At 39.4% G+C, this 14,786-nt stretch overlaps 1 protein-coding gene across 10 annotated transcripts in view; it reads right to left on the reverse strand.

Annotated features, from left to right (window-relative positions):
- lsamp (limbic system associated membrane protein) overlaps positions 1-14,786 on the reverse strand; it is an 878,287-nt gene that overhangs the window by 33,623 nt on the left and 829,878 nt on the right. For all 10 annotated transcript variants that reach the window (XM_064303053.1, XM_064303058.1, XM_064303059.1 and 7 more), the window contains 2 exons: positions 14,007-14,138; positions 1,304-1,424 (listed from right to left, as the gene is read on the reverse strand). In XM_064303053.1, coding sequence (XP_064159123.1) covers positions 1,304-1,424; positions 14,007-14,138 — 253 coding nt within the window. The remainder of the gene's footprint in view (positions 1-1,303; positions 1,425-14,006; positions 14,139-14,786) is intronic.

Here is a 14,786-nt window from a genome sequence, read left to right on the forward strand (position 1 = left end):
GCTCACATTGTATTTTTGACAGTTCATGACTTACAGTACCATCCATGTGTCTGTGTGAGATATAAATAGGCATATTCAGACTCAGACTGGGAACATTTAATCTACTTACAAGCTACTACATGTCAACCCTCAAGAAAATTAAATGTAATGCAATACATTGTACATGTGGGCTGATTAAAAAATGAACAATGATAAATCTACTGCACAAACTGTACATATAGTTCATTGCAAAAGTGTTATAACTGTAACACAATTTTTATTGTTTAGCTTTGAAATAAAACAATGAATATGAGGTTAAAGTTCAGACAGTCAGCTTCAATGTGCAGGTATTTACATCCATATTATTTGTTTCGGTAGGAATTACAACTGTTTTATACATAGTTCCCCCATTTTATGGGAACAAATGTAATTGGAAAAATTAACATAAACTGAAATGAAGTCTTCATATTTAGTACTTGCTGCATACCCTTTTCATTCGATGACCACCAGAAGTCTGTGACCCAGACATCAACAGATGCTGGGTATCTGCGCAAAGATTTGTGTTCCAACCAATGACCTTAGTTTTAGTTTTTTGAGCTTGATAGCCAAAACTATACTGGTTCCCTCCTGTACTTTAGCACAGTAAAATCTTTAGAGTATACCTGCTGTCTGCAGGTGTAGCTGGTGCTTATACAATAGTCAGATCAAGATTGAGCTAATTAAAATTAAGAACAGAAGTTAGCACAAATTGGTCCTGTTGTGCACCGTTGCATTACAGTAACATTGCCAGTGACAACAGACACTCCATCAGACTCAACCTTGCAATGTACAGTAGGCTACAACACCATCATCATCATCATAACCTTTATTTAATTCTCTGAGGTACAATTGAGGGCCAAGCCCTCATTTTCAATGTAGCCGAGATTACAAAAACATTTAAGACACAATAAGTATAATAAAAGATCACAGAATACAGCAACAGTAAAACCAACATAGTATGTAATAATAATAACTAGAAAATAAACTAAAATAAAATAAAATAAATAAAATCAGATTCTATCACACATTCTACCAAACAAACTCTAAAGAAATAAAAACTGACATGGCAGCCCAGTTTTATTATCTTAGTAATGCAGTTTGAGCAGGCTGTTTTTTAAGGACGTTCCGTTGACCTTGATTGACCACAGCGATTAAATGCACAAGACTATAATTGCATTTTACCGGCAGACTATTTGTAGTGGCGACTGCCCACTTTTTGAAACATATATGTCTTATGTTTTCAGTATATTCCATAGTATTTGTCATATTTTAGGATCAGGCTTACCGTTTGTTATCTCTGTACCACTCAAACTCTGGCTTGGGCACTGCCGCAGCATCACACTGAAGAACACCCATGCGGCCCACTTGGGTTTCTGAGCTCTTCACATCTTTGATGAAGGGAGGATCTGAAAAGAACGAGATATAAAATCCACTTTTATCACTGCTGCTGCCACAGCAACAAGGTTTCTGTAGAGTAGACACTGTATTTCAGCATGACGTTATGGCTGCAGGGACAGCTCTTAAAATCCTCTTTTTTCCTGTTTTTTTTTTTTTTCAAAAGCAGGTCAGAAGTAAATAAAACTGACTTTGGTGAAGAAGACATAAAATCAAAGGGACAGCTTCAACTAGCAGACTTTGTTTTAAAGAAAATACACTACAATACAACACAATGAGTAATATTAAGCCTGTGTTCAATCAGCGGTACAACTTGCCAAAAGCCTTCAGAAGTGTTCAGTTCTGGTCTTCATGAACACAGTGGCATGTTCAGTAATCACTTACTTTATTAAAGTAATTGTAAAGTGGCAGAAAATAGTTGAAATGACCATAAATTATCACAGAAGGATGTATCCACTACCCCTGTTAAATCCACTACACATCTACCAAATATCTATTCAGTAAGTAACGTTAATAACTATAATAACACGCGTTTCAAATCAAACAATATTAACAGGGGTTTCATTCTACAACATAAATTACAACCGTTAATATCTCAAGCATGAATTTTGAAGCTGTTATATGTTTGAATAATGTAAGTTGCAATCAAGTTGCTGTGTTGAAATAACCTACGGTCTCATTCAACCACTGCCTTGTCATCACCACTCATGCTAGTTTCATACTAGCCCACTTGCAGAAGACTTTGCTTGGATATAGACAGTTCTCGATGAAACCATGCACAAATTAAGCTCTGTAGATGTCCATGAGTAACTGTGGCATTATATTTTGAAAGAGACATTGCTGTCGAGTTTTTCAAATGTAAATTCTCTGCACATTGAATGCCACAAAAATATTGGTCCCTTGAGGTCAGTTGTGTTAGGGTGAGCTGCAGCGTGCGGATATCTAGAAACCTCATCCCTGTATTCTGGGTAAGTGGAAAGCATATTAATACATAGCCATCAATCTTAGTCCAAGGAGAAAATTTGGACAATTAGAATTTATGCTCAAAATTTTGTTCAGTGACGCTTTATACATACAGCCCCAGACCTTTGGGTGTCTCTCAGATGTGGTGAAGAACTGGATTTGATGATGTAATTTTGACAGAGAGTACAGAATTCTAAAGAGGTCAACAGAGCAAATTCACAATTAACGTCACTTGGCAAAATATGAACTGAGCACACAATAGATGAAAATGCCCATCTCCAAGTTGCAAAGCAACATGGTGGAGCTATTCTGAGCAGTTCTGAAATTTCTGATCGATGCATCTTCCCTGCTGGGGAGACAGGAATTAGCTTAAGGGCATGATGAGAGCAAAGATTCTGACAATAAGGGATAATTAGAATTTATTCATTATAGATTGCCGCATAATAGTTACCCCCTGGCCGGTGTTACTACCCACCACTACCCGCCCACCAGTTACATATATACATATATATGTGTGTGTGTGATTAAATTCACAATAATTGCTGATCTTTGATTACTGGTTAAAGGATTTTTTTGTGATATGAGCTTTAATAACTCCCACAATGTGCATGCTCTATTTATCAACCTACTTACTCCTCTTATGCAACACAATTAAGTTTGAAAAAAATGAATAAATAAAATAAAATGGAAAAACAGCAAGAAAAAAAACCATTTCAGTCAGCGCTTTAAAATAATGACATAATGGGATGTGTAACTTGAATTAATTAATTATTCAGTTTTGTTACTCTGAATCTTTTAGCCAAAGCAACTGTAAATGGACAGCAAGTGCATTTATGGTAAGCAAACATCACAGGTGCTGGAGATGGGCGAGGTAACAATCAAATCAGTACTATTGTGAACGTGAATGCCACGATACCTGCACAATAAAGGGACAGGGCCAACTGAAAGAAAAAAAAAAAAAAATTAACAACAATAATAGTAATATATCTTTCAAAGCAATGCAGTACAAGCTGCTTTTTATTAAATAAAAGAAGAGGAAAAAATATTTTGCCTAAAAAATTCTTCCTATCTACTTTCCTAGCTTTGGCCCCATGTGGCAGATCTAGGCCAATCGCAGACAGCCATATAATGTGTTTGTACAAAAAAGCAGCATACTCTAAAAGTACACGGTCATTAGCAGGTGCCCATCATCTGTCAAGCAGAAATGTGCTTTCTATAATAACATTTCAAAGAGCCATTCATTGCACAGGGAGCACGATTCTCACACGACGACTGTAGAAACCCACTTCAGAAGAGATATCAGTGCAGCCCTCATGTACCACAAAACATGGGCTGCATTCCTGGGTGATAAATTACAAAAATGCCAACCGACTCCAATTTGAGAATCATTCTGAAATACAACTCTGATATAACTATAAATAAAGACCTGTAGTCCAACATCTGTTTTTTTCAGAACCATTGCTTGATATTTGATGCGCTCCCTGCTTCCGAGGCCTAGACTGGCTGTTGATTGAAATGACACCACAAAATCCTGCAGACACTGCAGCCCTCCAGGAGCGTGAGAGCCTCGGTACATATATCTGGAATGAACCAATGTTTTCGTGAAACAGTATGATAAAGCAAGAAAAGAATAAGAATAAGAATAATAACAACAACAACAACAACAACAATAATAATAATAATGATAATAATATTATTATTATTATTATTATTATTAATATTGTTGTTGTTATTATTATTATTAGAGTGGTTGCCTTTCGCAATCGTACTACTATCTCACATATTATTCTTCTTTATTCCACCCATTTTTGGACCGCTACTCCTCCCAGAGTTTTCGCACCACGTACACGTACAATATGTCAAATCGAGCAGCATCATCAGGAATGGTGTGCATTTACTTTGTGGAAAGTCTCGTTGCACAGTTTCTGAAAAAAATTGACTTTTTGTGGGCAATTTTGCACCATACGGAATGAATGGTGTAATGTTAACCCTTGTGACATCACAGTGCCCTCTAGCAGCTGAAGACAGAGCATTGCGACATCACGAGGGTCAACATTCCGCCATTCATTTAAATTGCCAATGTTTATTATTTCCTAGATTTTCAACTGCTTGCTATAGAGAGATTTGGGAGGCCTCATTGGACATGGTAGAGTGTTCATTGGTGAAGAACACTAACCCTAACCCTAGCTGTAACCCAAACCCTAACCCTAATCCTAGCTGTAACCCTAAAACTAACCCTAACCCAAGCTGTAACCCTAACCCTAACCCTAGCCGGAACTGTAACCCTAGCCATAACCCTAACCACAGCCCTAACCCTAACCCAAGCCTTAACCCTAACACTAACCCTAGCCATAACACTAGCCCTAACCCTAACTCTAGTTGTAACCCTAACCGTAGCCAGAAACCTAACCTTAGCCGGAACCCTAACCCTAGCCATAACCCTAAACCTAGCCAGAACCCTAACCCTAACCGGAAACCTAACCCAGACCATGACCGTAACCCCAGCTATAACCCTAACCATAACCCTAGCTGTGGCAACCACATAGAGCACCATAGAAACCTCACATAACACCATAGCAACCACCTATTAACACCCTAGCAATCAAACACCCTAGAAACCTCCCAGAACTCCATAGTAACCACCTAGCATCACCCTAGCAACCACCTAGAACACCATATCCACTACCTAGCAGCACCCTAGCAACCGCCTAGAACTCCATAGCAACCACCTAGCAACACCCTAGCAACTGCCTACAACACGTTATCAACAACCTAGCATATGAAACCTGAAATACGTTGTCTTCTTCCAAAATAGTAATACTGAATACTTATGTAAGAATAATGTTTACATAATGTATAAAGCTTTGTTTAGCACAAAGTCGACTTTACATTGGCGGCAACCACACTTCATAATTTCTGCAGGAATTGTCTAGTTATTATTATTCCAAACTCCATAATTATGTGGATAGAAAGTAACTGGCTGTTTACTGGATGATACACTCTTCTCCAGTTTAAACCAGCAATGGCAGAGCTGTTGTTATTCTGCTGCAGAAACTAGCTGGGTGGGTGGAAGCACTGTCCCTGAAGACAGCACAGAGAGCCTCAGCTCTTATTTGGCTCTGACTTAGAATCAAACACAGACCCAGGAGATACCGCCGAACAGATGGAACAGGCAGCCAGTTCCCAGTTTTGCATGGCGAGACACGGCTAAGGAGGGACAGGCCATAAAAAACCCCCTGCTGCAAATCCACATAAAGCTGATTTAAGGCTTTATTCGGGAATGACGAACACATTAAATAGTGGGGACGGTTGCCCTTGTGTCCCCTCTTCAGTCAGGTCAGAACGGGTTGTCATGTGGGCAGTCACGTGTCCTTGGGGATGACTAAAAGGAAAGTAAAATGAGATTTGTGAAGATACTGGAGGGCAAAAGTACAGCTACCCCTCCACCCTGTCTCCCCCAGGGTAAACACATCCATCTCATATTATCTACCATTTCAATATCAAACGGAAGTAAGTTTGCGTTGGCTGGAAGCCCAAATATTTATGGTTCCTTCTTAATTATGTGCCGCCTGCCTCTTCTTTAAGAAGCCTTTCAAGCGCCAAAAATAACAAAGAGGTTTGAGAACCCGTGGTGCACCCTCCGGGGAGCAGTTTAAATAATTACCACACTACATTTTAATATGATTCTGCGTGAAAAAAGCTCCTTTTGTCAAGCGGCACATCAGAATGCGGAGAGAGGAAGATGGACAAAGCCCTAAGGAGTACAGGCAGGCCAGGAATATGGTTCAACGTTGCCAATAAATTCATATTCGCCGATGACTCACAATCTCCTTTGAGCTCCACAGAATGCATTCAAATGAACATTTACTGTAATAACAACTTTTTTTTAGACGGTCTTATTTTTATTACAAACAGCAGCTCTCCTTAAGGAGCCAATATATTTTAAACAGACTACCTGCTACCTTTTTTATGGCGGCGGGGAATGCATTATGAAAACAAAAGTTTCCTTTTAATTTCTGTGCTCCTTTTTGCAGTAAAAGCAGTCTCCACGTTTATTCTAAATATTTTATTTGAGACATGAAGATTAAAGGTTTCATCCTGTAAGTATATGAAACATATCTTAAAAGGAGCATATCATTTTTTTGTTGTTGAAAGAATCAATTTTAATCTTTAGTTGTGATATATGGAATCATATCCTGGCACAGGCATTCATGATAGATTGACTCTTTGGTGTAGGTGTAGATACTGCCTAGTGCAATATCTAAAATTAATTTCCAGGCTTTTTTCATTGGAAACTCATAACATTTTTAATATTTTGATGGAATGATGTATACTGAATAAACATCTAAACAACAGATCTCTCAATAATGTATGAAAATAGAACCTGAAAATATTGGCGTACACCCACAATCTGTACAAACAACTGCGCTGTACGTTTTGAGATGATAGTTACATTTCCATTAAAAAATTTACATTCAGAGTCAATATTATTTTAAATGACTGACAAATCAAATAAGCTGAAATGTTACAACAGAGTGCAACTAAACAGCCTTTCCAATCAGGAAGATTACACAGGCTACATGTGTAGTGTACCGTTACCATAACACATTATATACATTAACACAACTTTCATATGTGTAGTATAGTTACCACGCATCATAATCATTAACACAAGTTACATGCATACAATGTACAGTTACCAACCATCCATAACAAATAGTCACTATCACAATATTAACTGCGCCTGATAAGAGTACAGTTCATGCCTACCAATTACAAATACTGATATACTGTTTATACCAGTTCTCATGATTCATATGATGCTTCCATACATTAAATAGTTCAGAAGATCAATATGTTAAAATGATTATCGCATACTTTCATTCAGAAATTGAATTTTTCATATTTTTTTCTAATTATTTTATTCGATGCATGAAATTGCTCAGGCTGTGAATTTGAGATGAAATTCTCCTAGAAGATGTTATTAGAATTGAAGACTGCCCCTATGACTGTTATTGCAATACTTTTTGGTTTAAGTTCTTTAGCGGAAGAGTTGTAGGGCTGCTGTAAGTCTGGGGGGGAGCATTGCTACCAGTCTTAATTTAACTGTAATTCTATACATGCACAGAATCTCATATATTTGATGGTTGGTTTAACAGGAACATTTCAAATGAAGTACCTTGATAAAAAGTGAAAGTAATATTCAAATCACAGGTCCTTAAGCTCAGTGTCTAATCGACCAAATCCCAACCATGCCGCAGCCGCTAAGATAAATTCAGCTAGTAACCAGGAAGCCCCCTCCTTGTACAAACCAGGTGAAAGTTGTTAATATTTTGGGGCACCGCACAGCTCCCTCCAATAAGGGTTTGATTCATTTTAAAAAAAGGGGTCTTCCACAATAACGTTGGCAACATGTTTAGCAGGCCTCTTCCTCATAAGAAACCGTTAAGACATGGGATATACAGTAACGCGAAGCTGCGGTGGACGTTTAACCGCACAGTTTCCATCTGCCATAAGGAGAGGGGTTCTGCTCTTTAATGATAAAAGCACAGAACCCCCCCCAGAGACGTTCAGCTTCAGCAGTCATAGAGGGAGCCTGAGTGACATCTCCGAGATTCAAGCTAATCTCTCTCCCAGCGGCGCTCTTCGTCTCAGTCACTCTTGCTTTTAAAGATGCAGTCAGACTCTTGAGGACTGCATTCAGAAGAAGAAGACACGCTTTAAAATAAGGCTGTTTCAGCGAGGAAAGACCAGTGCAGAATTGTCCCCAAGACTGAAAAAGGCCATCTTTCCTGCCTTGAATGTCAGAAAACAGCTTGTGGGGGATCACAACCGATCCGGGTTTACATTCCTGAATGAATCCAAGGCTGTTAAATCTGTTTTCAGCGAGGGCGACAGTCAACAGGAAATTGCGTGTCAGACAGTGATCCTTGTTAGACAAACTTCCATTTCCATAACATGAATCTGAACCCCTATGTCACAATCTCCATTAATAAAGAGGGGCAATTTTCTTCTATGAGTCAAGTGATTTATAACTGCTACTGCGCTATAGCCCCTTTATGAAAAGTGTCCCAGTCTATGTGACAGGAGAATGTGATCTGTTCAGTTGTATGATTCTGCTAAATTAATATGTTTTGTTGGTTTGGTTTTGCTTGCTTGCTTTCTACTGCCAAGAACAATAAAACACCACAAAATCTATTCCATTACAAATTCCATTACTTGTTTTTCCGTAATTTCACACATAAAATTAAAACAAGTGCACATTTCTCATTTTACAAGCTCACATACGAGTTCATTTTGGTTATTGAAGACTGGACAAAAGCCGATTGAATCCAGGCAATTACCACAAGCAATAAATGATGAATAAATAGATGGTCTCTTATTGCTGTGATGGGTGCTACTTTCTCACTCTTTGAGCTTCTCTCTTCCTGTTTGGATGCACTGCCTCAGTATCCTTAAATTACATGCCTAATGTGATTTAAATTGTATTTGTTTATCAAAATTCTCAAATAATGCAGTGAAAAGATGTAATTTTTCTTTAAACTTTAAATTCTCATCAATATACAGTACTCCTCACTTTCTCAGTGTACAACCGATGGTCTTGCTCGGTTGTCAGTAAACTCTTTTTAACTAGAATTTCACCCTCAAGGCCTGGAATGGACTGTTTTCTGACAGCTGCTTCCACGAAACAGAGAGTGGACACTGGATGAAAGCATCCTCATGAGAAGGAAATTAGCATACAGATTTGGACCAATTAAATGCACATCGAACCATGGCTAATGGACTGGAAGACCTGAGGTTTTTCTATTTGCATCCAATTCATAAACTCAAATAAATTCATATTTGATTAATAATCTGATTAGCCACCTGAAATATATAGTCATAGTTTATTTCAAAGAGGCTGTTTGGTCTAAAGTTCAGAGTGAACATGCGCTTTCCGGTGGCTTCCTTCACGTTTGAAGTTTGTGCAGTGTGGTTACTAAAGAAGGTTTGTCGAGACAGGATTTCTATAAAGGGTTAACCTGCTGTGGGCACATTGCACTGGTGGAGAAGTGCAGGATTTAAAATTAGTGACAGCCTCTTCTGATTGGCCTGTGGCTCATTTGAGAATGACCCTTAGTGGTGTTGAGGGACTGAGGGTACTTTCTGATTTGACTTGAGTGCTTTTCTGCAGCACGGTACAAAGGAACTCTGGGTTTTCTAAGGGTTGGATAAAATGCCTGAAGGAGATCAGGGGGTGTACTACAAAGGAAGCTTAGCATACCCTGCATTTCTTTGCGGTAGCTGGCTTCACACAACCTTAACAACCACAATCGGGCTTAACCAATATCACAAAGGTGGTTATCAACTTGCTGAGTGAACACAAGCTTTGTTAATGAAGCTCTGTGCGCGTTCCCATGAAAGAGGCAGTGTCTGCAACATTGAGCCTATAGCAGTACAGCACGGACAGCATATTTCACATTTTATTAATGCTGCACCTTTTCCTTTTTCCATTTTCTGTGCCAGTGTGGACAGACAAACAGACTCAGAATTCCCACTCTGCAGGAAACAGGCTCTGAAACAGGCCTTCATCGGCAGGTCTTCCTCATCTCTCAATATTACTGATGCATTCCAACAGACCCAGCAGTCAAGGCTTTCATTTGTGTTTGCTTAATTACACGTCCCTCCTGAGAACTTCCTCATGCTTTAAAAACGCTGAGATATTGACATGCATTGCACACTTTCAGCTGTCTGCAAACAACGAGCTGGCTTTGTTGAAAATATATGTATGCCGACAACATTATCACTCGATTTACATGTACAAATTAACTCATAAGCTAAAAGAAAACATTCTGAGCTGCCGCAGTTACTACTGAAATCTCTACAGAGAGTAACAGAAAATTATCGTGCAAATGGCATCCAGATAAGAATGGAACTTTAATCTGCTGCATCTTTATCTAGAGCGCGTGAAAGAAAAGTCCGTTGCGCTAAATTCCAGGTTGCGGCACGGCACACTTCAAAGGCATCTTCACATGTTGTGCTCCCCTTTGGGGCATGGCACATTAAAACCCAGCCTCCCCTAATATTCCTGATGTGCCTCCCCCATCAGCCATTTGCTCTGATACTGTCCATTACGCTTTGTGAAAGAAACATGAGGATCTGAGGCAGCCAATGAGGCGCAGTCTCTGGGGACCGGGACCAGCGCACTGGAGTCTGCGGCACGCTAAGTGAGATTTGGATCTGTGTTCGCTACTACTCCCTGGAAACAGGGCTGTCTCTTGATATGAGCATCTCATCATCAGACACAGTGTACCGAGCCTATATACAGCAAAGGTACACTGGTGCCAAGATGAAAAATAACTAAAATAAATCTGTGCAGTTAGAATCTGCTTTGTGGGATTTATACCATTTTAATTATGAACCTTGAACACAGTACTTTGTTCTGAAAACATTATGAGACCCCGCAGAAAAACTGCTGTCTAGACCTGCAGTAGCTAATAAAGCATCTGTATTTGAGCAGATGCTCTGCCACTCTGATTGCATTTCAGGGAGAGAGAACACCAAAGTAATACAGCGCCCCCATAGTTACTGCATCACTATGGTTACTGCTTCACCACAATTACTGCTTCATCACTGTTACTGTTTCACCGTGGTTACTGATTCACTGTTGGCACTGCATCACCACAGGTACTGTTTCACCATGGTTACTGCTTGACCATAATTACTGCTTCACTGCTAGTACTGCATCACCACAGCTACTGTTTCACTAAGGTTAATGTTTCACCACAGTTACTGCTTCACTGCTAGTACTGCATCACAGCAAGTATTGTTTCACCACGGTCACTGCTTCATTGAAGTTATAAACTAAGAAAGCTGCCATACTGATTTCCTGCTTGACTTCAAGGCGAGGGGTGAAATTCAGAATATTCTGTTACCAGCACATTTGATCCCAATTTCACTTGTAAAACTTTATTAAAGTTGAACACTGAACATTTCAACGCGTTCAAAAGTGCAAATCCCTGTTTTCACTGGGAATTGGCCGATCTGTGTGGACATGACCCCTGTGGATACAGTACATTTGTTAGACGTTTTTATCATGAGAGCAGTGAAAGGGAACAGGGCGGTCTGAAAATAGCTTTGGATGTACTTTTCAGTTTTTTTTTCTTTTTTTTTTCTTTTAAAGAACCAAAGCACAAATCATATTCTACTGATGCATACAATCTGTACCTGAAATGTAGTGTGCAGCAGAAAAAAAAAACAAAAAAAACAAAACTAAGATTTGTGATGTAACAAGGAAAGTAACACTAACTGGCTTGCAGTCTAACAGGCTATTTAGCGATGCTGCTCACCTGACAAACTCACAACAGATTAGGTGCAGTTGCAGCACGGCACTGTATCTATAATTGGAAATGAGCTGCAGGCCATGCACAGGTCAGCTATCGACTATTTGAATATTATATTCTATTATAAGAAATAGTTCTCGGATGCCAGTATGTATCTCTGATATCTGCCGTGGGCAGCAGTGTAGTATAATGGGTAAGGAACTGGTCTTGTAACCGAAAGGTCACAGGTTCAATTTTCCGGGTAGGCCACTGCCATTGTACCCTTGAGCAAGGTACTTAACCTGCATTGCTTCAGTATATCCAGTTGTATAAATGGATGCGATGTAGAAGTTGTGTAAGTCACTCTGGATAAGAACATCTGCTAAATGCCTGTAATGTAATGTTTCATTTGCTTAAAAAGCATGGACCATGATTAATAATATACAATAATACAGCATGGATACCTAGAAAAAATTGTTAATTCAACAATAATACCGTTTATGAGTCCAACCCAGACAATATGTAAATTATTAATGGAGTGATATGATTCTACATTGAACATTTGCCATGCAGAATACTTCGTAAACATATTATTGTTAGTAAAAAAGTTTGTACATTTAATTTTTAATCAGAGATAACAAGTGTCTTAACATTAGAAAAAATATAATCATTCAGTGCGAGAATCGTCGTGTAGGCACTAGGCATAAGATAAATATTATGAGCTTAACACGAAATAAACATTCTAAATTATGTATTTTTTTGAATCATGTTTTTTTTTTCTTCAGATGTGGAAGGTCCAACTCAATTTGCAGATCAATCAAATTCAGGAGAAAATATTGTAGATACCCACAAGCGTCTAAGGCCAGAAGTTGTTTATCACTTCATGTGCAGACTGTACCAGCTAAGCTGTACAGTCACTGTACTAGCTAAGCTGCACAGTCAGTGTACCAGCTGAACTGCACAGTCAGGTCCAAATTTACTGAAGGGTTGCAACTGCTTTTCTGATGCAAGGCCTCAATATTTTTGTTTTATTTGTTAAATGGTGGCAATGGGTCAGAATCGCTATCAGGATGTATTTTGCATGGATTATGTCACTCTGTGACTATCCTTTTGATGCATATTTAAAGACATACTGTGTAGGATTTTTAGCCTTGCTGTGGTCCTGAGTTTACAATCAAAGATGTCTTCCCCTATATTTTTCTGAGGTTTTTTCACCTGTTGTTCTGTTGGTGTTGATATTCTTTCCTCAATTGGACCATCTGTGTATTTTACCCTTCTAAAGTTTTTCTTTTTGTACACTGCCTAACATCATTCCATCTTTTTTACATCCTCTGCTGTTTGTTTTATTGTGCCTAATGAATAAATTTTATATGTGATGTCACTCCAAAATTAAATCCACTGAGTTTTGAGTTGTATTATTTCCTATGCTATAATATGGCATTGTGGAGTTGTAACTCGTTGACCATTATCTATATTTCCTCATTTGTAGAGTTTCTTGTGGTTCCCTCGCTACCTGTTCCTGACTAATCTGTATCTATTTCTTTGCGCCTTGTAATCTGGATGTGTAAGCATCCCATACTGTTTCTTTCTGGCCATTTCTTTTATGTTTCCTACCGCAAAATTGCAAATGAGAGTGCTCAGTATATTTAGTTGTGTAAATAGAACCAGTCTTGGTAAATCGGTCATAATGTGTTGAGATCTACGATTACAACAGAGCCACAATATGGCAAATATAGTTTTGCAGTGTGACTATTTCCTTGGTAAATCTGGCTCACAGTGTATCTGAGGAAAAACTTAATGTGCAGACTGCAAGCACCCACCTGACCAGCAGAGGTCACTGGCATGCAGGGACAATACTGCCAGCTGAATCATTTCATATATGGAAACAGCATCTTAGCAGGATCAACCTCCCAACAGACCTGTTCTGTCTTACTTAATAATCTACATTCTGGATTAATTTACATTTTATTAAAGGATAATTTGCTGATTCTAATCTATTCACCAAACTAATAACGCTTTGAGCTGAGGCAAAACTCCTCCTAGTATTAAAAAAGTGAACACAATTCCTGAGTTAACTTTCACACTGCTATTAATAATGTTTAATTAGCTGTAATAACTTGTTAAGAGGGAAAAAATAATCAAGAAACAATTTGCAATCACTCTGGTGTCTTTTGAGGTGATTTGATTAGCATATTGAGACAGAGCCACTCAAAATACAGGTCAAAAGGGAACCATCGGTAAAATGAATGATGCTAGTGATGATTTTGGCATGGTCAGTACACCTTTAGAGGGAAGACTGGTTTAAGGCTGACTGCCCCAAACACTCACAGTTGACGATGACGTTGACATATTTGACGTCTGGGGTTGCCACGTCGTTGCTGGCTTTGCACTCATATTTGCCTGCCTGGGACCTCATGATCCCTGAAATATCCAGGTACTCCTCCCCATCCAGGGGTTCCGCTGTAGGGAAGGGAGGGAGAGAGAGAGAGAGAGAGCAGGGGAGGGGGAGGGGGGAGACAAAGGACAAAGAGAGCTGATAAGGATGATGGACATTGCAAAGGCAGGCCACGGAACACAGATTGCAGCGAGTCTCATGGCCATAATCATTTGCAACTCACCTGGTCTGTGGATGACAAGTGACAGAGCAAATGCTAACAATCTGCCACGAGCCAAAGAGAAACAGAGGGACAGGAACCCGGCTAATTAGACACACAAGTACTTCCACTTCTTTAATTTGCCTTTCAAACTCCTGACATATTTCCCTGCTTGTCTGTCAGCATCATTTCCCTGGCTGGGATGCTGGGGGCTTCGTATTCCCCTGGGCCCGAAGCTCCGTGTGCAGGAGCTGTCTGCCAGCATAGCTGGGGAAACAGACAACTCATTAAATTACAGAGAGTCACAGAATAAATGGGCTGGCTTGGGGTGGGAGTGGGGTGGGGGGAGTTCATACTTGGGGCAGGTTTGTGTCAGGGCAGCTGAGCTCAACCTTTGCTCCCACAACGCCCTGCTCCCTTTGAAAACACTGACACTCCGAGAAATGAGACGTCTGGCCATTCTGCTGTCGGCAGAGATCACTTTAATGGTAATGAGCTCCTGTGTGGTGTTCAG

The sequence above is a fragment of the Anguilla rostrata genome, chromosome 12 (assembly GCF_018555375.3).
Source record: "Anguilla rostrata isolate EN2019 chromosome 12, ASM1855537v3, whole genome shotgun sequence".
Taxonomy (NCBI): domain Eukaryota; kingdom Metazoa; phylum Chordata; class Actinopteri; order Anguilliformes; family Anguillidae; genus Anguilla; species Anguilla rostrata.